Source organism: Mobula hypostoma, chromosome 5 (genome assembly GCF_963921235.1).
Source record: "Mobula hypostoma chromosome 5, sMobHyp1.1, whole genome shotgun sequence".
NCBI lineage: Eukaryota > Metazoa > Chordata > Chondrichthyes > Myliobatiformes > Myliobatidae > Mobula > Mobula hypostoma.
In genome coordinates, this window is record NC_086101.1 from 169,902,970 (window position 1) to 169,927,676 (window position 24,707).

Sequence of the window (24,707 nt, forward strand, 5' to 3'; positions counted from 1 at the left end):
AACTGAGTACTAAATTATACATCATGGTTTATTTAAGATACTTAGTGGTTTCCGAGTTATCCATGGTTCATAATAAATATCATAAAACAACTAATTGTACTACGTATCTCAGTGATAACAAACTTGATTGTGATTCTGTTTAACTTTTAACGCACAGCCAATTCTCATGATCTTGGGTGTTGACTGACAATTACAAAATATATTCAATCATCAGCTCTCTATAATCCCTTTACTGTTATATCACGGTGCTTGCAGTTATTCAGAAATATTCCCCAGTGAGTAGTTTGGATATACTGTACACTCAGTGGCCACTTTAGTAGGTACCTAATAAAGTGGCCACTGAGTGTATGTTCATGGTCTTCTGATGCTGTAGCCCATCCATTTCAAGGTCTGATGTGTTGTGCTTTCAGAAATGTTCTTTGGCCCAACAGTGTTGTAACGTGTGGTTTTTTTGAGTTACTGTTTCCTTCCTGTTGAAGGGTCTTGTCCCGAAACGTCGACTGCTTCCCCTTTTCCATAGATGCTGCTTGTCCCGCTGAGTTCCTCCAGCATTTTGTGTGTGTTGCTTGGATTTCCAGCATCTGCAGATTTTCTCATCTCTGTTTCCTTCCTGTCACCTTAAACCAGCCTGACCATTCTCCTCTGACCTCTCCCATTCACAAGGCCTTATTGCCCACAGAACTGCAGCTCACTAGACATATTCTTGTTTTTTGCACCATTCTCTCTAAACTCTGGAGACTGTAATGCGTGGAAATCTCAGGAGATCAGTATTTTCTGAGATACTCAAACCACCCCATCTGGCAGCAACAATCATTTCATGATTAAAGTCACTTAGATCTCATTTCTTCCCCATTCTGATGATGTTTGGTCTGAACAACAACTGAACATCTTGACCATGTCTGCATGCTTTTATGCTTTGAGTTGCTGCCACACGATTGGCTGATTAGATGTTTGCATTAAAGAGCAAGAGTACAGGTGTACCTAATGTACTGTATATATAGTCCGTGAGCCAGTAGGGTTGGTCAGTACCATCTGAGGGGAATAATGCTCATAGTGATTTTTGGCAAGGTACACATCTCTAGAGTTAGAAAATATGTGATAGCATTGCACCAGTGGTAGCTTTATTACTTCAAATAAGTAATCACTTTTTGTATATATTCCATATTAACATCAGTACAGCAGAAAATGTTACCACCCCCCACCCCACCCCACCCCCCAGGTAAAAAACCTCATTTGGAAAGGTTTCTGGAGTTTTTTCAATGTCATGATATTTTCCATATTGTTGTATCAAATCAAAACAATCTTTCTCAGCAATCCTGGTGTGGACAGGGCCCAGGGCAATGGTCCAAGGGGATGAAAAAGGATATCCTCCATACGTAGACTGCGCCCTTGTGCCATCACTATGATGCGTCCAAACAAAGACCTGTCTGCTTTCAAGGTGATCGCCCTCCCATTTAATTTCACTTCTCTCTTCTTATACATATCACTGAATGTTTCCAGCTTGTTGGTTTTCATTGGGTCATGGAAGTTCTTTGCTGGTGGGTCTTCCTCTAGTCTCTCATCCTTGAAGGTTGCATAGCATTGCTCACCAATCTCATACACCTTCATCAGGTCGGAGGCAACGTCCTTAGGGGCTGCCTTTGCTGTAGAGATGCTAATGAGGTCCGGCTTCTCTGCAAATGGGTTGGCCATTTATGAGGCTAACCGCTGCTGAAACTGCTTCCTCATCTTTCTGGATTCTTGGTCGCTGTAGCTCCGCATGACAAAGCTCTGATTTGTTGCCTTGCACCATCTCCCTTAACTGTCCCAGGAATGCAATGCGGTGCTCTGCTGTTACGTAGTAACGCTTGATAGCTCCAGCATTCAGGCTGAACCGTGATGTGCCTCCAGGAGTCTGTGTGTCTTTGTTCACTGTGGCTTCAATAGCCTGGTCCACAGGGATCTGCCCAAAGGGGTTGTTACTTGACAGCTGCACTGAGAATTGGCCTGCCTTGAAGGCCTCATACACAGAAGGATTCTTCTCTGGGAGGTTCATCATGAGCAAAGTAAGGGGACAGGTACCTGGCATAATTCACCATATCATAGGGAAAGCACCATGGAATCATGGTTCTTATAGCATGGAGGTGCAACTCCCAGTCCCCCTCACAGAAAGCTACCACCGCTGCAATGCTATCACATATTTTCTAGCACTAGGGGTGTATACCTTGTCAAAAATCACTATAAGAATTATTCCCCCCAGATGGTACTGGTGGCCCAAATTTGGAGTCCTGGCTCAGGGACGAATACAAGAAATGATGTTTAATCTACGAATGAAGGTTTCTGATTTGTTTCTCTTTCTTCCCGGCACAGCTCTTCAAGGTTATTAAAACTCTGTTGTATAAACAGTATCAAGAAGTTGAGAGAGAATTTGAACAATTGGATGAAATTAATTCAAAGCGGCTCAACCACGAAACCATGTACCGGCTTCTAAAACGGTAAATCTACGTATATGTACGTGAAGAAGAAATAGAATTGCTGAGATGCAGAAATGATTCTCGCAGTGACGACGGAACAACAATTAAGAGAATTATTTTAGCGGTCAATGTAATTCACTTGCATCAGGCCTTCGTTTCTCCGATTAACGTGATGCCCCGGCTTTATTTTCGGTCGTTTCTGTCTGACCGCTTTTATTCTTTTCCTCCCCGTTTGCCTCCCAGCTTTGATATTTGGCCAGAAGTAACCCGGGGCGAGATTCGCCAGCTCTGGAAAACTCTCATCACGAACCAAGACAAAACCCTGGATTTCTTGGAGTTTGTGAGACACTTCGGCCACTCTCCTAAATCCGCCTGCTTCCCCAACGCCAAAATCAGCCCCCCAAGGAAGGGAGACGGCGACCTCAGAATGCGCTCGAAGAACCTGAACTGCGCCACCGACATCCTGGTGGACAACGTCCGCGCAAAAGTGATGTTCTTGCCTCGCAATCTAATGGCTGAGTTATTGGTTTATTTTTAATGTGTTCACAGAACGTGTGTGTCGGTGACTGTGCTCGGTTTTATTGCCTATTTCTAAATACTCCTCAGCTGGATAGCTAACTAGATCGGGGTCAAACAACAGGAATTCTGCAGATGCTGGAAATTCAAGCAACACACATCAAAGTTGCTGGTGAACGCAGCAGGCCAGGCAGCATCTGCCCTATTATCACCTATTATCATCTACCCTATTACATCTATTAGATGCTGCCTGGCCTGCTGCGTTCACCAGCAACTTTGATGTGTGTTGCTAGATCGGGGTCAACTAGATTGGAGAGTCTGGAGTCACAAACTGCCGGACGAACTCCGCGGGCCAAACAGCGTGTCTGGAGGGAAATAGACAGTTTTGGGTCGAAAGCCTTCATCTAGACTGGGAGATTAGAGGGGAGATAGTCAGTATAAAAAGAAAAGGGAAAGGAATGAGGAAGCGTTGGTGAGCCCTAGGTGATCCAGGTGAGGAGGAGGATGGAGGAGGGAGGGAATGAAATAGCAACGGAGGCTGGGAGGTGATTGGTGGAGTCGGCCAAGGGAGAACTGACGAAGATTGGAGCCACGTTCAAACTTGACCGTCGATTTCCCAACTTCGTAAGCCGTGGTGAACTTGATGATTTTTTTTTTTAATTTTAAAACCATCATCCCATAGTTTCATGTTCTCAATGCTGATATCGGCTTCCCTTACAAACTTGTATTTTTCAAACCCTCAGCCGCCGGGGCGAGAGTTAAAAGTCGCGCTTCCAGATCAACGCTCCAACCCTCTTAAGTTGCTAAGGGTTTATGGTACAATTTGTTTTATAAAATGTAGCCTTGTCAATCTCAGTTTACACTGTTGATTTAATTACAACTTCCAGGTTGACTACCTGTGGGACGATCTCAGGAAAGAATTTCAGGAGCTTGACCCTTACCGCACCGGGTTTATCAGCAAAGAGGAGTTTAAGGATATCTTGACCGAGTTGTGTATAAATTTAAATGAATACGAGTGTGAAATGCTGGCGAAGAAATTCGAAGTCAATGGAGATGGCCGGTAAGGTCAAATGAGTTCGCGCGCCGAGCCACTGGGTTAGACCTCGCAGACAAAGGCAATTACATTTTCGCCGGCGTATTTTGGATTAAAAATGCAAGGGTTTAAGAGTGGAGTTTTAGTTGCCCAGGAAATTAAACACTGCATTGTAAGAAATGACAAGGCGTGCATTAGAAGGGGACTAACTTACTGGAAGTGCAGTGTGTCTCCAAGACTGAGAAACTGGAGCGAGGAAATTAAAATACTCATAGATCGACATAGGACTTACAACACGCAGACAAGTAAATCTGCCTATGATAGTGTTCAACACCAATTTCTTTCCATTCTATCAATCTCTCCACAACGACACCTCTTTCTAATCCCTTTTCCCTCCCGCACCTGTCCTTAAATTAATTTCATCAGAGCGGTACTGAATGCCACGCAGTAGAACTTAACCTCTTGAATACTTTCTTTAATAAAGTTACACCACATTTAGCGTGCAGGGTCGTGGTTATAAAGTCTAATTTGTAAAATTTAAGTGTAATTAAATTCATCGGGTGCATCAAATTTTTGGAACCAAATGTGTTTGAAAGATGTCGGAATGAGAGTCATCTGTTAGTAACAAGTTGTTGAGACTACAGTAAATTGATGGAATCATTGGATAGCTTCTCAGTTTACATTGTTCGTGCACAATTAACCTCGGTACTCACGAGTATAGTGGGTTTAAGAATTTAGAAAAGTCGCCTTGAGAAGGATTGAATGTTTCCAGCATTTTCTGTTGCATTTTAGATTTTTGGCATCTATACCAATGGGCTGGATTGTACTGATCCAGTCCCCCTGCGTGCAGAGGGAGAGTGTTGTCTCTGTTACTGGCTTTTAAAAAAAATCTTTAACATTTAAAACATATTTAAATTGTAATAAATAATTTTAAATAGTGGCCTTATTTCTTTTTCAAAATAAGCTTATCCGAACTTTATAAAGCACCTGGACACTTTAAAAAAAAAGGTGAAGGAACAGCAATTTGTGAAGTGTCCTGATGAAGGGCCTCAGCCCAAAACGTCAACTGCTTACTCTTTATCATAGATACTGCCTGGCCTGCTGAGTTCCTCCAGCAGTATTACTCTGATTTCCACCATCTGCAGATCTTCTTTTGTTTGAAATTTGAAGAGTCGTTTCCTTTCCTTCTACAGTTGTGGGCTCATCACCAACAATGAGATGGCCTTCAGAGAGGAGAAGGAAGAGCTCAGGGTCTGGTGCCAGGCAAATAACCTCTTCCTCAGAGTCAGCAAGATAAAGGAGATGGTTATCGACTTCAGGACAGCTCACACCACTCACACCCCACTCCCTCCCCCCCTCCCATTTATATTAGCAGCACAACAGTGGAAACTGCAAGCAATTTCAAACCCCTGGGAGTGCACATCTCACACAACGTCTCATGGTCACAGAACACATCCTACACAGTCAAGAAATATCACCATGGGAGTGCACATCTCACACAACATCTCATGGTCACAGAACACATCCTACACAGTCAAGAAATATCACCAATGCCTCTACTTTCTGAGGATGCTGAAGAGAGCTGGACGTTGCACATCCATTCTCATGTCATTCTACAGACACACAGTAGAGAGCATCCTATCAAGCTCTATTTTTCCTTGATATGGAAACAGCACTGCGGTGGATAGGAAGACTCTATGGGTAGTCAAAACTTCCCAATGCATCTCTGGCACTAGCCTACCTGCCATGAAGGACATAAAATATATACAGAAAGGTGCTGGAAAAGGTCCAGGAATATCTCGCAGGATCCCACCTACCTCATAGACTGCTCCACACTCATCAGGGAAGAGGTTATGTAGCATCCATGGCAGGACCACCAGGCTCAAAAACAGTTACTTTCCCCAAGCAGTAAGGCTGATCAACATCCCCATCTACTAACTCCACCACTATATTATTTCCTGTCAGTCACCTTATGGGCAGCCGAGCAACACTTTCTGTACATACAATCAATCTATGTATATGAGCTATCTTATGTGTTTATATTTATTGTGGGTTCTTTACGAGGGGTGATTGATAGGTTTGTGGCCTAAGATAGAAGGAATCAATTTTAGAAACCCTAGCACGTTTATTTTTCCTACTTTTACACACCTAGCCCAGCGGTCATGTAGAGTACAGATCCCTTCTTTGTAGAAGTCCACTGCAGGAAGTGATCCACTGCAGGGGTGATTGATAAGTTCGTGGCCTAAGGTAGAAGGAGATGAGTTATTAACTTCAAACTTTCTGCATTTTCACTCAAAGAGTTGACCTGCATGTGCATGTAATGAGAGCTGTATAACTCATCTCCTTCTACTTTAGGCCACTATCAATCACCCCTGCTGTGGACCACCAGGCGGTCCAAGACGCTGTCATTACATGCACGTAATGAAAGGGTTGATTATTTTTTTAAATGGAGAGAAAATACAAAAACCTGAGGTACAAAGGGACTTGGGAGTCCTTGTGCAGGATTCCCTGAAGGTTAATTTGCAGGTTGAGTCTATGGTGAGGAAGGCAAATGGGATGTTAGCATTCATTTCAAGAGGACTAGAATATAAAAGCAAGGATGTAATGTTGAAATTTTATAAGGCACTGGCGAGGACCTACTTGGAGTATTGTGAGCAGTTTTGGTTCCCTTATCTTAGAAAGAATGTGATGAAACTGGAGAGGGTTCAAATTAATTTCAGGAATATGATTCCAGAATTGAACAGAATATGAAGACCATTCGATGTCTCTGGGCCTGTATTCACTAGAATTCTGAAGAATGAAGGATGACCTCATTGAAACCTATTGAATGGTGAAAGGCCTTGATAGAATGCATATGGAGAGGATGTTTCCTGTGGTGGGAGAGTCTAAGACCAGATGACACAGCCACAGAATGGAGGGTGTTCTTTTAGAATTTCTTTAGCCAGAGGGTGATGAATCTGTGGAATTCTTTGCAACAGGCAGCTGTGGAGGCCTAGTCTTTATGTATATTTAAGGCAGAAGTTGACAGATTCTTGATTAGTCAGGGCAGGAAGGCATACGGGGAGAAGGCAGGAAATTGGGGCTGAGAGGAAAATTGGATCAGCCATGACAAAATGGAGGAGCAGACTCAGTGGGCCAAATGGCCTAATTCTGCTCCTATATCTTATGCTCCTACGGTTTCACTATTGAGTTCTTGATCTTTTGTGGATTTTTTTGTGCTGCATCAGTTCTGGAGTAACAATTAGTTTGTTCTCCTTAATCTTGTGTACAGGAAATGATATTAAACAATCTTGAATATTGAATCTTTAAATCTCTGCTCAAAACAAACACCCTACTAGTAAGGAATCATAGAGTCGAAGGTAGCAGTGAATGGTGCTGAATGAATGGTTCTATAAATCATGCCAGTAGCTGTGACATTAAACACTTTTAAAGGGGTCAAATTATTTGGATTTTCAGATGAGGAAGAATAATTTTCATGTATCTGCAAAATGTTTAATGACCATTGATGCTTTACTGATTTTGCCCACCAGGATTTCCTACATAGACTTCCTGAAACCTTTTGCAATGCGCAGGCAGCAGTGGCGAGAGGGGAGTAACATGTTGGCTGTACTGCAGCATCCGAACAGTCATTTCACAGATCAACACGGCACAGGGCTGAACACCATCACAGCAAGGCTGCGGAAAAAGGTAATGCCCACAAGTGGCGAGAGATCAGTGCTGATAATGACACGTAAGACCATGTGGATAGGGTAAATGCAAGCAGGTTTTTACCACTGAGGTTGGGTGAGACTAGAACTAGAGGTCATGGGTTAAGGGTGCAAGGCAAAACATTTAAGGGGAGTCTGAGGGGGAGCTTCACTCAGGTGGCGGTGAGAGTGTAGAATGAGCTGCCAGTGGAAGTGGTAGATGCGGGCTCGAATGCAACATTTAAGTGGTTTGTATAAGTACGTGGATTGGAGGGATATGGAAGGCTACGGTCCAACATGGGTTGATAGGACTAGGCAGAATAAGAGTTTGACACAGAGTAGATGGGCTGAAGGGCCTGTTTCTGTAGTGTGGTGGTCTATTACTCTATGACTCTAAATACTTTGATACAGAAAAAAACAGATTTATGAACCGGACAGAGAATAGGGCCAATAAACTGTTGTCAGGATGCAAGTGGTTATGGTACAGGATCATCATCTACAGCTCTACCATCAAAGCTGTGATGGGACAGTGCAAATTATACAGGATGATAGTGAACAATCCAATGTGACCATTTAATACTTGCATGTGTTTTCCCGGGATACCTTCATGTAAAAGTGTTAAAAGATGACTAACGAAACTAAGTGCTGGCCTATTAAGTTCCAAAAACAACCGTTGGGTTCTCAAAGCATGCAATTTGAATCCGTCCAATGAGGTATCATTTCAAAATACAGATTATTGGGCAGCCATTGAGAAGAAAGTGGCCCCATAACCAATGGACTCACTTTCAAGGACTTTTCATCTTTTTTTTGATACTTACTTATATTGTTGTTTCTTCTTTTTGAATTTGCACAGCTTGTTGTCTTCAACACTCTGGTTGAATGCCCTAGTTGGACAGTCTTTCATTGATTCTGTTTAAGTTCTTTTTCTTTGTTGATTGGTTGAGTATGTCCACAAGAAAATGAATCTTAGGGTTGTATATGGTATATGGTAACATTTTCGGCACAACATTATGGGCCGAAGGGCCTGTACTGTGCTGTACTATTCTATGTAGATGTACTTTGATAATAACGTTTACTTTGAACTTTGGATATGCTGGGGAAAGGCAGAATGCTGAAACGTAGTTAAATCTATAAAATTTGGATCGTTGGCACTGGCCTCGAGTTTTACAGTTTATTGATTTACAAGGATCATTCTACGTCTGTAGATCCTGTTATCAAATACAGAAGCAAAGAGGTCTTGGCACCAAATCAACTACTTCTATAAGACAGTTTTCATGTCTTTCAGGATCTATCAGTGTAGTCCAATGGCATGCAAGTAAAAAATTAACCCTTGTTTTCAGTCTTCCTTTTTACCTTTATCCCTGCAGCTTCAAGGTGAATGGAAGTCCTTACGCAGAGCCTTTAAGAAGTTAGATAGTACCAGCAGTGGTTACCTCTCCTTGCCAGAGTTTCGTGCTGTACTCAAGCTCTGCGATCTGCTCCTGAATGAGGATGAAGTCTATCACATCATGACAAAATTTGATGAAAACATGGAAGGCAAAGTCAACTACAAAAAGTTTCTGGAAGAGACCCTCAATAAAGAGAAGAACTGTGCAGAAAACGAGACCTTAAAATGATAAATAATTCACTCCTTTTTGACAATATGCAATTTCTCTGTTTTTCAAATTATAACCTTAACTCAATTCTGATCAGTTTGCTTTGGGCAGAACTGCAATGGGTTGGAGGATGGTGGTGAGGAGAGAAATTGACCCAGGAATAACAGTGCTTTTGAGAGTGAAAGATGATATAGAGAAATAATTAACTTGGATTTTTCTCACACTTTGGAATCTCCTGAATTCCTTCATAGCTGTTTTAGAAATGACACCATTTTGTACAGGTACCTGATCAGGTAATTAATATGTTTCAATCAAATCACCTCAAATATCACAAATTCTTTACAAACTTTACTTCTGTTTCTTCTGAAGGATTGAATTTAACAATCTTTTGTACACCACAAATCCATTGAATTATTCTGTTTTAGGTCAACAAGGTCAAAACTTGGTTTCAAGTGTTTCATAGCAAACAAGTGGATTTTCAAAACTTGCAGAGTAAGATTATTTGAAATTCAGTTTCTGTAGTGACATGGAGGACAGAAAGATTGACCGGTATAAATCCAGATCTAAACTGATAGATAATAAAACTATGTAGTTATGTGAGTCAAGATCTGTCATTGTTATTGTTGCATAAAATAGTTCCTAATTTTTTTTTTGCAAGATAGATCTGCTATACTTCCAATATAAAATAAATGAATATTTATAGAACTTGTGCATCTTCCTCCTGAATAAATAATGAGTTAGGATGTAATGTAAAGGATAGTAATTTTGGGACATGACGAACACAAAAGGCTGAGTAACGATAATCTTGGGATCTGCCCCAAACCCAACAGTGACAGCTCTGAGTCAATGATCCTGAGTCCACTCTACACGATGCCCATGAAGAAAGATTACAGTAGGATGGGTGTCGAGTCTTCACAAGCTTTCCCAGTGATTTGGATGATGGGATTGTGTAACAGATATGAGATTGCTGAGGAAACAAGGCTGGATAACAACATAAGTTATGACGATGATATGGAAAAACTTCAAGTACCTGAAGGTACCTAATAATAAAAAAATTATTAGGTACCTCCCGCACCCAATAAAGTGGCCGGTGAGTGTAAGTTTGTGGTCTTCTGCTGCTGTGGCCCATCCACTTCAAGGTTCAACCTGCTGTGTGTTCAGAGATGTTCTGCATGCCACTGTTGTAATGCAAGGTTATTTGAGTTGCTGGGATGAGTCTGGCCATTCTCCTCTGATATTTCTCATTAATAAAGCAATTTCACCCACAGAACTGCAGCTCACTGGATGTTTTTTTTTTGTTTTTTGCACCATTCTCTGTAAGCTCGAGAGACTCTCATGTGTGCAAATCTCAGGAGATCAGCAGTTTCTGGGATACTGAAACCATCCCATTTGGCACCAAAAATTATTCTGGTCAAAATCACTGCTATCATATTTCTTCCACGTTCTGATGTTTGGTCTGTTGTTAACTGAATCTCTTGGCTATGTCCACATGCTTTCGTGCATTGGGTTGCTGCCACAAGATTGGCTGATCAAATATTTGCATTAACGAGCTGGTGTCGAGGTGTGCGTAATAAAATGGCCACTGAGTGTAGACAGGTGAATTGAACGGGCAAGATGGAATATTATGAGGAAAGTTGTAAGATCATCTACATTGGTGTGTAAAAAAAAGTCGCGTAGGATACTTCTTTAGTGAGAGACTGGATATCCTTGTATGTGAATCATTAAATGTTAATGTGAAGGGGTGGGAAGCTGTTATGAAGGCAAGCAGTGTGTTCACTTTTTTTGCATGAGGATTTGAGAGTAAGAATAACAAATCACAACTGCCATTATAGTGGAGCCTGGTGAGGTTACAGCTGAAATATTGCTTTTTGATAAAATTTCTTTACTTAAAGAAGGATATTCTTGCAATCAAAAGCTCACAAAATTAGTTATCGAGTTAGTTGAATAAGGAGAAATTAATCACTTTAAACCTTGTACCCTGAGTTTATAAGAGTCAAGAGAGATCCACGTGAAACATACAATTTTTTATATGGTATTTGATACAGGGTTGATAAGAGATAAAGTCTACTTTGACTGTGGAGTCTAGAACCAAGGGGCACAGTTTCAAAATAAGGAGCTGTCCTTTCAGGACAGAGAGGAAATTTTCAAGTTGAAGTTGAAGATAAATTGTCAATCAACCATATGCATGTATACAGCTAAATGAAACATTGTTTCTCCAGGGTAAGGTGCAAAACACAGTACATACAGCCACACACAGCATGTGCTAGAACAGAGGGTCACAAAATAATATTAGCACATGCATGACCTGAAGACTGATGGTGCATGGGATGGTCTGGAGCCACGACTTTGCAAGAACAACCACACAGCAGTTCCTCATTTCACATAGGGTGGAACTTCTTCACTCAAAACCTCATGTAACTATCATCTTTAAGATGCTCAATTGTTGACTCTACCCAACACACATCTTTGAATAGTAAGGGATATAGGGAAATGGTGCTGAGGTGAGAGGTCAGCTATGATCCTAGTAAAGGCAATGTAGGTATGTTGAGCTGGGAGGCTCAGTTCCGCTTCTACTTATTATGCTCTTATATTCTTCTGTCAAAGACCCTAAATCCAATCTACACAGCCAGATGACTGAAATGAATGAATGAATGAAATTTATTTTGGTCAGTACAAACATAACAAAAAGCATCATTTTCAATGATGATTTCATAGGACAAAATTACAACATAAAAAATCATAGATATTCTTTAAAACAGACTGAAAGGGTGTAGGCTGAAGCTACAGCTTATTATGCCTACCCCTCCTACTTATACAACAACATATTTGCTGTCAATCATCACATCAAAACAAAAAATTTCATGATCTTTTAACACAAAATCCAATTCCAAGTATCATTTATTTACATTACTCCCATTCATTTTAAATCATGTATTTTATATTTGTTCATTAAATTATTTTTAAATAATTTTTTAAACTTGTTAAGTGTGGTGCGTGTTTTTAAAATTCTCACTACAACTGTTCCATAGATTCACCCCTCTGACTGAAATACTATGATTTTTTTACATTTGTTCTTATCCTTTTGTTTTTGAAATATACATGTTCCTCTCAAATCATGTTGTCTTTCTCTCATTTTAAACAACCTTTCGATACTTTGTGGTAGCTTTCCATTTTTTACTTTATACATAATTTGTATTATTTTAAAATCTACAAAATCTCTGAATTCTAAAGTGTTTAATTGAATAAATAGTGGATTGGTTGGCTCATAATAACTTGTCTTATTTACATTTCGTATGACTTTCTTTTGGAGTAGAAAAATTGAGTTTGTATTTGTTTTGTATGTATTTCCCCATACCTCTACACAATAAGTCATGTATGGGAGTATAAGTGAACAGTATAATGTACACAAAGATTCCTGATTTAAGAAATCTTGCGCTTTGTACAGTATTGCAATAGGTTTTGACATTTTTGAATAATGTCCAATCGAGCATGGAATGATAAGTACCAATCACCCCAGGGTCAGGGCAGCACAAGAAAGAGTGCAATGGATTCAAACTCCATCAACACAGGTGCACCACAAGCTCTGTGCTTATCCCTCTGCTCCACTCGCTTTACACTTGTGACTGTGTGGCTAAGCACATCTCCAATGACATATTTGCTGAGGACAGCACTGTTGTGGCTGAATCAAAGGTGGTGACGAATCAGCAGATAGGAGGGAGATTGAAAATCTGTCTGAGTGGTGCTTGCTCAATGTCAGCAAGACCAAAGGGCTGATTATTGACTTCAGAAGGAGGAAACTGGAGGTCCACGCTCTCATTGGGAGATCAGAGCCGGAGAGGGTCAGCAACATTAAATTCCTCGGAGTTATTATTTCAAAGGTTCTGTCCTGGGCCAATGACATAAGTGCAATTGTGAAGAAATCACAGCAGTGTCTCTAGTTCCTTAGGTGTTTGTGATGATTTGCCATGACATTTATAACTATTGAGTAACATTGATAGATGTGTGGTATATTGTCTGGCTGCATCACAGCCTTGTATGGAAACACCAATGCCCTTGAAAGGAAAATTATACAAAAAATATAGATACAGTCCAGTTCATCATGGGGAAAACCCGCGACTGAGCGCATCTACATGGAGCGTTGTTTCAGGAAAGCGGTATCCATCATAAGGGACCCCCACCACCCACGTCATGCACTCTTCTCGCTGCTGCCATTAGGAAGAAGGTAGAGGAGCCTTGGGAAGTTCCTCACGAGGTTCAGGAACAGTTATTACCCCTCAACCATGAGGCTCTTGAACCAGAAGGGATAACTTCACTCAACTTCAATTGCCCCATCACTGAGCTGTTCCCACACCAATGGACACACTTTCAATGACTCTTCATCTCATGCTTTCGATATTGATTGTGTATTTATTTTTATAATTTTTTTTTCTCAGCTGAGGCAGGTAAAACCTGAGGTACAGGCATAGCCAACCACGCTTATTTGTAAATTGCTAGGAACTTTCGGACTATTCTAGTGGTGTTTAGTATTTTGGTTGTCTGAAGATTTACATAGATATTACTGTGTAGCAGTAATTGTTTAATACTATTGTGTAGTGCCTTTGGGATGACACTGGTTGTAGATTTTACTATTGGGACAATATATTTCAATTTCAATATCCTCTTTTAATTCAACATATTTCTGGTGTTTTTCATTTATTAATTTCTGTAAGTTATGTGTCTTTGGAATGGCTATATCTATTACATAAGTTGTTCTTGCTTGCTTATCCTGTATTATTATATCCAGACAGTTATTATGGATTGTCCTATCTGTACAGGTCATAATATGACTGATCGCTCATAATATAATTTTTGATATTCTGATTCTAAAACTGGCTTGTATTCATAGTAAGGTGTAATTTCATTTAATAGTTTGTATTTTAAAGCAAGGTTTTCATTATTGTGCTTGTGTAAGTAGTCAGATTGTGTTGAACTGCTACAGGATCCTGTAATCATTACAGTGTAATGTGTTGGATTATTTCTTTTTTTTCTCAGCTTTTTCTACATTTTTCATTTTGAATTTGTTGGTCTTTTATTATGTATTTTTGTGTTAACCACCTGGTCCTGTATTGCCACAAGGAACCTCTTTTCTTCTTCTTACTATTGTTATTATTATTATTGTTATTATCTTTCTGTTTGTACTTGTACATCTTGTTCTCTTTTACACACTGGTTGTCCGCCCAGTTGGTGCGGTCTTTCATTGATTCTATTATGGTTTTTGGATTTACTGAGTATGCCTGCAAGAAAATGAATCTCAGATTTGCGCAAACCCAGTACGGGATACGGCAATAACACTATAACCTACGTAGCGCGGGTTGCTTGGTGACAATTAACTCAGAATCAGGACTGCCCAGAATTGTTAGCGATAGTACTGTATCCCAAAGACCTGTCAATCTTTTTAATCTATTGTGCTGAGTATTACGGTTATCGCGAGAAAGGACATTTGTTGCGTTTAGTTTGTGGAGTACGGCTTCACCTAATCTTCAAATTCTCACGGTCCCGGGCAGGAAATTGCAATAATTCTGCAATATGTTTGACTGTTGATCTGGTGATGTTATGTTGCTCTCTGCCTGTACAACTATTTGAAATTTGGTAAGGAAGTTTCATTTCTGCAGAGCCTTCGCATTTCTCAGTCTTGGAGTGATCATATCTGTAGAACATTGTATGTGTGTGCATGCAGAAGTATTAGCGGCTCCTTGGCATTTGTCACTGCCAAAGTGCATAACATCACATTTCCCCACATTATCTGCCATATTCTTTTCCGTTCCCTCAACTTGCCCATGTCTTTGAAGCTACTTTACATCCTCCTCTTACCGATAATCCCACTGAACAGGTGTCTTCCCCCTATTTAGTGGAACAAATTTGGCAGGTAATTAGTGCAAAAAGCGAGCCAAGAAGAACTATGGGTTGGTTCATTGTCCATTCGATCTAATGAAAGAGGGAGTAGAAAGTGTTTTTAAAACGTTGAGTGTGTGTCTTCAGACTCCGGTACCTCCTTCCTGATGGTAGCAATGAGAAGAGGGCATGTCCTGGGTGATGGGGGTTTTTAATAATGGATGCCGCCTTTTTGAAGTATATGTCTTGATGGTGGGGAGGCAAGTGCTCATGGTGGAGTTGCCTGGGTTTGCACTTTTTCCGATCCTAAGCTGTGGCCCCTCCTTACCAGTTGGAACGCTCTCCACCGCACATATGGAGAAATCTGTTGGTCTTCGGTGACATGCCAAATCTCCTTTGTTTTGCACTGTAACTTGGTGTGACAATAATAAACCAATTTCCGGAATTTCAGAAGGACGGCTGACTTGTCCAAAAAAAAGACAAGGAATCGGTTCATCTGTGTTGACCCAGGGAGAAAATACAATAGTTTAGTAGGATGGCTGCATATTTCACTTAAGAAAGTTTTGATGTATCTACAGCCTAATTTGCCAAATTTCAAAAAATCAATTTTATTTCTCCAGGTTTTTATTCCGGCCGGCGGGTTCCAACTACTAAGTTGTTCCCAATGGGGCGCGACGTACGTACCTGGCTAATTTATCCCGGTTCTTACTCGTACGGACTTATACACAATAAATATCGTTCTTCCCGTTCCTGGTGCCAGCCCTTAAACATTTCTTGTCAATTGTCATGAAGATTTGCTAATCCGCACAATCCGCGAGGAACAGATATCATTTAGCATCAGACGGTAGTCTGAAGCGGGCCATCGACTTTTGGATTCCGCATTGACTCCGGTTTCTGTTCAGGACCCGCTAACCGACGATATAGAAAGATTACTTTTTTTTGCTGAATTGATATTTGGTTACCATTTCTCTTCCATAATTTTACGGAAAGTGAATCAAAGACTGGTTTTGGTTTGCGCGCTCATTCACTTCTTACCCCGTAGTCTGTGGAAAATAAACGCAGACTGGCATCGATGCGCAATACTGTTTCAATAATGCAGCTTTCCTTAGACCGCCTGCTTTAAACTGAAGAATTGAGCGTAAGCGTCAAAATACAATTGTATCATTGATGTTACCGTTGAGACGTGCTAGCGGAAAGCTGTAAACTAACTCTGCCGTTCAGTTTTCGTAAGGAAGTAATTGTCTGCTATAGCCTGTTTAATTGCTAACTATTAAGATTGTGACTATTAGCATTAGAGCGCAAACCTCAGGTTAGTATCGGAAAAGTGTTATTTTTTTTAAAAAGGGCAGACGCAGGAGGTTGGACTATAAATGGAAGGAATCATTCCCCCGTTAATCCTCAAAAGCATGCTAAGTGTATGAACTGACTTTAGGGTCAAAACATTAGACTATATGTCATTTACTTTTAACCAATTGCGGATTTCTTTTTTGGACGTTCTGACTGGGGGTTAAACGAAATTTAACCAGAACAGCCAAGATACCTTCAGTAAACTGCCCGCTGTAAACTGAGAAATTGTCTCCACTCCTCAAAGTCCAAAGTAACTATATTGTCAAAGTACATATATGTCACCATATACAACCGGGAGATTCGTTTTCTTGCGGGCATTCACAGTAAATGCAAGAAACACAATAGAATCAATCAAAGACCGCCCCCGGTAGGACTGACGAACAACCAACGTGCAAAAGACAACGAACTGTGCAAATAGAAAAAGTAAATAATAATAATAATAAATCAGTAATAAATATCCAGAACATGAGACGAAGAGTCCTTGAAAGTGAGTCTTCGAGGTTTAGGCACTCGCTTAAAATGTTGGTATTGTAATCCTCATGTAAATAAGAGGTTATATTTAATTACTTAGAATCGGTAAAATTCGTCAGTGCCTCCTGCTGCCCTTCACCGACGCTCATATAAACACACACACACGAAACAAGAATACCCTCTATATTTAACTACATTTTCTTGTAATATTTGACATATCTAGCCAAGTTCGAGCCAGCGGGCGAGAACCTTGAGTAAATCTCATTATTTTGTTTTTAAATACTGTACTAAACATCTTGAATAGTAACAAAAAAATCACTGGGTACTTTGTATCTATAAGAAAACAAATAAAGAGGGCACGCTGCCTCTTTTCAACCCCTGTTTGCTGAACATCCCAAACAAAACAAGCCAACTGCCTGCGTTAACTCCAGATAGTCACAATCTGCGTCGAGTCCGCCACTCTATGGAGGACTGCTCCCCCCTCAACTCAACAGATTAACGTGTCCATCCACCAGAATACAGCTGACACCTGCATGGCAGATTACAATAGCTGTTCAAATGGGTTTCTGTCAGTCTGCTTTTTCTCCCATTTGAAATTGTGTGTGGCTGGAACACGTCGATCTGTTTGCTCAGTGAACGCCTGGACGCACAAGTGAGCTCTGTATTAGGAAAACTATTGGGACAGCGGTCCAGGATTGAGAGCTCACCGTCCCGGCCAGCACAGTTAGCGGGACCCGGACCATCAGCAGCCAAACCCAGCCTTTTTTTTTGTTTCCCCCAGGACACAGAGGGAGCCTTTGATTTAATGGAGACGAGTATTTTTATTCTCGCCCAGTCAAGGGTGAAGCGTAAGGAAGCGGGGAATGTCCCTTTTCACAACTTTTACAATGGATCACCTCCAGTCAAACTAAAAAGAGATAGAGAGAGAGAGAAAGCAGCAAAAGTTCTGGGTTCTGTTGCGGCTCTCTTGGAAACCATCGCTATACAACTTACTTAAAGAAAACGTGAAGAGAAAAGGATGGAATGAATTCATTCTTTGTGGGAGAGGGCAAAACCACATTTAGTCACAATCTGGTTTGAATCAACTCTCTCCTAACTTGGGGTCTTTTTTAGAAAGGCACAGTTCATCTGTTGCATCAACTTTTGGTCAGAATTGGCTAAATACTGCTTGGGTTAGTTCTTTTTAAGAAAAAGGCTCCTGAAGTCAATTTTCTAAGCGGGTTGGTAACTTCTTCAAGTAAAAGAGCAAGCACGCGTTTAATAATCTTGTCACTTTGATATGCATTTTCATCAAAAAGCCAAAATCATTTCCCCCAAAATGGTGTTTTATTAGCGATTGCGTGTAAGGTGAAACAATTCTTTGTTAGTCACGAGATTAGGTTTTAATTCTTTTGCCACCATAAAGTTTTAGGTTGTAGCTACATTCATAGAGTACATTCAAATAAACCTCAAAAATCAATATTTCGTTACTTAACAGATTATGGGAGCGTGCCGCATGTCGATGATATGACCCCAAGGATTCTGAGACTTGTTGAGTTCGGCTGGGGCGTGGGCGAGCAGTGCCCAGTGTCCTCTAGCCGCTGAATGAATATGCCACAGGCTTCGTCGACTTCATCAAGAACTGCGAGAATGAGCGTGCGCCTTCTAGAACATACCCAAACCAGGTGCCAGATGACCTAGGAGATTCCTGGTCTACTGACGACTAGATCTGTGGCTTTCAAAGCCGGCGACCGGAACCCTATCAGAAAAATCCGGGCACGACCTTCGGAAGGCCATTGTAAGAGCGGTAAGAAAATTCCGTGTGAAGTTAGAAACAGCGGTGGCAGGGTTTGTATGCTATTACTTCCTCCCTGTAAGGCAAAACCTAGCTACCTCAATGGCTGATGCTTCACTTCCCGGTGAGCTCGGCGCCTTTTATGCGCACATTACACCTGTGCGAATCTCCACAGTATCTGGGGAAGTTGTACGCTGTCTCAGAGACGGACGTCAGAACATATTTCAAAACGGTGGACCCTCTGCAACAGCAGGCCCCAGACGGTGTACCTGGCCGGGAACTGACAACCTGTGCCGACGAACTGGCTTGAGTGTTCAAAGACACCTTCAACTTCTCACTAATAGTCTGAGGTTCTCTGCTGTTTCAAAGGGGCAGCAGTTACCGCTGTCCGCAAGAAGAGCAGGGTGAGCTGTTCACCGACTACTGCCGGGTAGCACTCCCATTTGCGGTGACGAAGCGCCTTGAGGGGTTAGTCCTTGCTAGGATTAGCTCCTGCTTGAGCGAGGACCTGGGCCTGATGCAATTTGCCTACCGCCGCAATAGGTCTATAGTGGATGCAATCTCACTAGCTCTCCAGTCGGCTTTGGAGCACCTGGACAACAAAACCACAGATGTCAAGCTGCTGTTTATCCATTATAGGTCAGCGTTAACTACCATCATCCCCCCAGGACTGATCAACAGGCTTCAGCTCCTGGGGTTCTGTACCTCCCTCTGCATCTGGCTCCCTGAGCTTCTCATTCGTTGCAGAATGATAATAACATCACTTCCTTGCTGATAGTCAACACAGGGACACCTCAAGGATGTGTGATTAGCCCATAGCTCTAGTCTTTCTACTCTCAAGATTGTGCTGCTAAGCACAGCTTAAACACCATCTATAAATTCATGTTACAATTGTTGTTGGCAGAACTTCAGGTTATGAGGTCTTCAGGAGTGGATAGATTGGCTAGTTAGGTGGTGTTGCAACAAGAACATTGTACTCAGTGTCAGCAGGACTAAGGAATTGACTGTGGACTTCAGGAAGGGGAAGTTGGGAGAACACTCTCCTAATCTCTACCCAGATGGATTCAACATTCTACTCCTTAGATCTTATATCGTCTCTCACTATCACCCTGATCTCATCTTTAATTAAGAGCACTACACCACCTCCTTTACCTTCCTGACTATTCTATTGGGAGTTGAGCGGTCAATGATGGAAAGGATGAGCAGCTTCAAGTTCCTGGATACCAGCATCTCAGAAGATCTAACCTGGACCTAACACATTGATCCAATCACAAAGAAGGAATGCCAGTGGCTCTACTTCATTAGGAGTTTGGTATGGCACCAAGGAATTTAGCAAATTTCTACAGGTGCGCAGTGGACAGTGTCCTCGCTGGTTGTGTCACCACCTAGTATGGAGGTTTCAATGTGCAGTATAAAAAAAGCTTGCAGAAAGTGGGAGGGGGGCTTCGGAGGCTTTGATAGTTCTATCATTCATTCTATGGGGTTCTTGTTTTGTGCATGTCTGTGAAGTGTAAGAATTTTAGGTTGTATGCTGTATACAGTCCAACAGGTCTGAGATTCTTGCTCCCTGTGTGGATGACAGTGGCAGTGGGGGCTGCAGGAAGGATGAGCAACCTAACTGTGGGACTGTAGTTCAGGGAGCCATTCAGTGGGGGGGGGGGAAGGAGAAGAGAAATGTAGTGGTAATTGGGGATAGTATAGTCAGGGGAATAGACAGAGTTCTCTGTCGCGAGGATAGAGCATCCTGAAGGCTGTGTCACCTGCCTGGTGCAGGACGTCTTATCTGACCTGCAGAGGAACTTGCAGTGGGAGGGGAAAGATCCAGTTGTCCTGGCTCATATGGGTACCAAGGACATGGGTAGAACGAGGGAAGGGGTTCTGCTGAGGGAATTTGAGCAGCTAGGGACTGAATTAAAAAGCAGAACCAAAAATGTAGTAATCTCCAGATTACTACCTGACCCACATGCAAATTGGCATAGGGTCAAGAAGATTAGAGAATTAAATACGCGGCTCAAGGATTGGTGTGGGAGAAATGGGTTTGAATTCATGGGAAATTGGCACCAGTTTTGGGAAACGAGTGAGCTATACCAATCGGTTGGGCTCTATCTGAACTGTGATGAGACCTGGATCATAGCAAATCGCATAACTAGGGCTGTGGATAGGCTTTAAACTAAGTAGTACGGGGGTGGGTTCAACAGATTGGAGAAGTATGGCTAAAGTAAAAAAGAAAAGTGTGAATTAAGATAAAGAAAAGTGTGAATTAAGATAAAGAAAAAGCAAAAGATAAAAAAAGAGAAAAATAAGAGTGGAGTGAAGAAAAGTCAAGTGCAAAAGAGTAAATGATTACAAGATTTAAAAAGCACAATGAGTGTAAGAGCACTTTATCTGAATGCCCGAGGTATTCAAGATAAGGTCAGTGAATTTGTGGCACAAATCAATACAAAGGGTTATGATTTAGTGGCCATCACAGAAACGTGGATGCAGGGTGGAGAGGATTGGGAATTAAAATATCTAAGAATATCAGGTAATATGGAAGAATAGTCAGGAAGGTAAAGGAGGTGGTGTAGCGCTCTTAATTAAAGATGAGATCAGGGCGATAGTGAGAGACGATATAAGATCTAAGGAGCAGAATATTGAATCCATATGGGTAGAGATTAGGAATAGTAAAGGGAAAAAATCAGTGGTGGGAGTTGTCTTCACCCACCGAATAATGACATTACAGAGACACAGGCAATAAACAGAGAAATTTCTGAGGCATGTAAGAATGGAACAGCAGTTATCGTGGGGACTTTAACTTGCACATAGATTGAGTGAATCAAGTTGCTCAAGGCAGTCTTGAGGAGGACTTCATAGAATGCATCCATGATGGCTTTCTTAAACAGCTTGTTACTGAACCTACAAGGGAACGTGCTATCTTAGATCTGGTCCTGTGCATTGAGAGGTAAAATTAAAGATCTTGTAGTTAAGGATCCTCTTGGAAAGAGTGATCACAGTATGACTGAGTTTCTCATTCAAATGGAGGGTACAGTAGTTTGACTGAAAACCAGTGTATTATGCCTAAACAATGGAGACTACAATGGGATGAGGGAGGACAGACTGGGAACACGGGCTATATGGTGCAACAGTTGAGGAACAGTGGAAGACTTCCAAAGAGATTTTTCACGGTTCTCAACAAAGTATATTCCAATTAAAAGCAAGGACAGTAAGGGTGGGGAGAACCAGCCTTGGATAACTAAGGAAATAAAAGAAGGCATCAAACTAAAAGCTCATGCATGCAAAGTCGCCAAGAGTAGCAGGAAACTGGAAGATTGGGAAAACTTTAAAAAGCAACAAAGAACCACAAAGCCAGCAATAAAGAAGGGGAAGCTAGATTATGAAAATAAAGTAGTACTGAATATAAAAACTGATAGTAAAAGTTCTTATAATTATATAAAATGGAGAAGGGCAGCTAAAGTGAACGTGGGTCCCTTGGAGGATGAGAAGGGGGAATTGATATTGGGTAATGAGGAAATGGCAGAGGCTTTGAATGACCATTTTGTGTCAGTCTTCATGGTGGAGGACACGTCTAACATGTCAAAGAGAGATGTTATAGATGCGATGTGAGGTGAGGACCGCAATACAATAGCTATCACTAAAGAGGTAGTGCTGAGCAAACTTGTGGGCCTGAAGTCTTCTGTCCCTAATGGAATGCACCCCAAGGTTATGAAGGAAATGGCAGAAGTTATAATAGAGGCTTTGGTGATTGTCATGGTCCCAATCGGGGTCCCTTTAAATTTAACTTGTTTATGTTACGATCCGGACCGTTGATTCCCTGTTTTCCCATTTCCCTCGACTTTGGTGATAAGAGGCAATTAACACTCGGCTGAACCGGTAGTTTATAGTCTCTGGCTTTCAGCCGTTCAGGGCGGGAGTGTCTGCAAAGTCTGCAAAGACACGGCATGCCAATGTCATCTGGTGGAGCAAGCCTTATCTCCGCCCGAAGCAAGTGTCGGTAATTCACCTTTCCTCACCGGAGCAACCCTGTCCAGTTACCTCGCCGAAGCGAGCCTGCAAAGTTTCCTCATCAAGGTGGGTCCGTCAGTTAACCCGCTGGAGAGATCAAGAACCGCTGTCTACTGTTCCCGGGCCGAGTCAAGAGCTCGGCACTACCCGGAGGTTCCAAGCACCACGTCCTGCTCCGGCGGCATCCAAGTACCACGTCCACGTCCTGGCCCTGGCGGCATCCAAGTACCACATCCACGTTCTGGCTCCGGTGGCATCCAAGTACCATGTCCACGTCCTGGCCCTGGCGGCGTTCAAGTACCATGTCAAGTCCTGGCCTTGGTGGCGTTCAAGTACCATGTCAAGTCCTGGCCCTGGTGGCGTTCAAGTACCATGTCAAGTCCTGGTCCTGGCGGCTTCCCAGTTCTGAGTCTAGTTCTGGCCCTGGTGGTCTGTGATTCCTGTCCTACCCCCTTGTCTGAATCCCTTCTCTGCCCCTCTCGCCTCTAGCCCTCCTCTGCAGCTCTGCACTTCGATCTAGTTCCATCACCGGAGCTAGATAGGTACTGTCTGATGTTCATTCGTATTGGTCTTTTCTTGTCTCATCCTTGCCTCCGTTGGGTAAGTCTGGCCGTCTTGCCGTTGCCCCGGGGGGAGTCTTGTCTCGTCTTGTCCTCGCCTCCGTGGGGTAAGTCAGGTCGTCTTGCCGTTGCCCCACGGAGGGTCATGAGTCATGAGTCCTGGCCCTATGTCCTGTACCCAAGGAGGGGTCCCGGCTCTCTGTTCTGTGTGCGAGTCCCGGCCCTATGTCCTGTACCCAAGGAGGGGTCCCGACTCTGTGTTCTGTGTATGTGTCCATGGTTCCATGTACCTGCTCTCCCGAGAGCGAGGCTCTGTGTTCCCGTGTTCCTCCTCTCCCTAGCCCATGTCATGTCCATGCCTGGTTCTGGGGTCCAAGCCCGAGGCAAGACCCAGGTACTGGGTCCTTGACCAGTCTCGGGCTCAGAGTCCATACCCTAGCCTCTTCATGTCTCCTCTAGTTCTGGGAGCCGATTCCGAGTCCTAGCCTAGACCCTTGGTCCCAGCCTAGTCGTCGTCCTCAGTCCTTGTCCACTTCGCTACTCCTGCTCCTGCCTAGTTCTCCTGATATCAAACAATAAACTAAATTTAATTAACCTCACAAGATGTGTCTTGCATTTGGGTCCACCCTTGCTCCCTATGCCCCCGCCACTGTGACAGTGATAATTTACCAGAATTCTTTGGACTCTGGGCAGGTCTCAGCAGATTGGAAGACAGCGAATGTCATGCCACTGTTCAAAAAAGGATGTAGGCAAAAGGCAGGTGACTATAGGCCAGTTAGTTTAACATCTGTAGTTGGGAAAATGCAGAAATAGCGAAACATCTGGAAGAAAATGATCCATCAGGCAGACGCAGCATGGATTCTACAAAGGCAGGTCCTGTTTGACAAGCTTACTGGAGTTCTTTGAGGATATAATGAGCGCAGTAGATAGAGGGGAACAGATGGACATTGTTTACTTGGATTTCCAGAAGGCTTTGATAAGGTGCCACATAAAAGACTTATCCGTAAGATAAGGATGCATAGAGGTGGAGGTGATGTATTAGCATGGATAGAGGATTGGTGAACTAATAGAAAGCAGAGGGTTGGGATACATGAGTGTTACACTGATTGGCATTCAGTGGTCAGCGGTGTGCCATAGGGGGCAGTGCTGGGCTCACATCTGTTCATGATATACATTAACGATCTGGAAGAGGGGACCAAGTGTAGTGTATCTAAGTTTGTTGATGATACTAAATTGAGTGGAAAAACAAATTGTTCAGAAGAAATGGAGAGTCTATAGAGAGATATAAATAGGTTAAGTGAGTGGGCAAGGGTCTGGCAGATGGAGTACAATTTTGGTAAATGTGAGGCCATCCACTTTGGAAGGAAAAATGAAAGAGAAGATTATTACTTAAGTGGTA

The 24,707-nt window shown here is 42.3% G+C and overlaps 1 protein-coding gene across 1 annotated transcript in view; it reads left to right on the forward strand.

Moving 5' to 3' along the window:
* si:ch211-197n1.2 (EF-hand calcium-binding domain-containing protein 6) overlaps nucleotides 1-10,536 on the forward strand; it is a 68,942-nt gene extending 58,406 nt beyond the window's left edge. Inside the window, exons 14-18 of the mRNA XM_063047696.1 lie at nucleotides 2,350-2,474; nucleotides 2,697-2,940; nucleotides 3,857-4,029; nucleotides 7,533-7,689; nucleotides 9,056-10,536. Of these exons, the coding sequence (XP_062903766.1) occupies nucleotides 2,350-2,474; nucleotides 2,697-2,940; nucleotides 3,857-4,029; nucleotides 7,533-7,689; nucleotides 9,056-9,304 (948 nt within the window). The 3' untranslated portion in view covers nucleotides 9,305-10,536. The remainder of the gene's footprint in view (nucleotides 1-2,349; nucleotides 2,475-2,696; nucleotides 2,941-3,856; nucleotides 4,030-7,532; nucleotides 7,690-9,055) is intronic.
* Nucleotides 10,537-24,707: the final 14,171 nt, after the last annotated feature.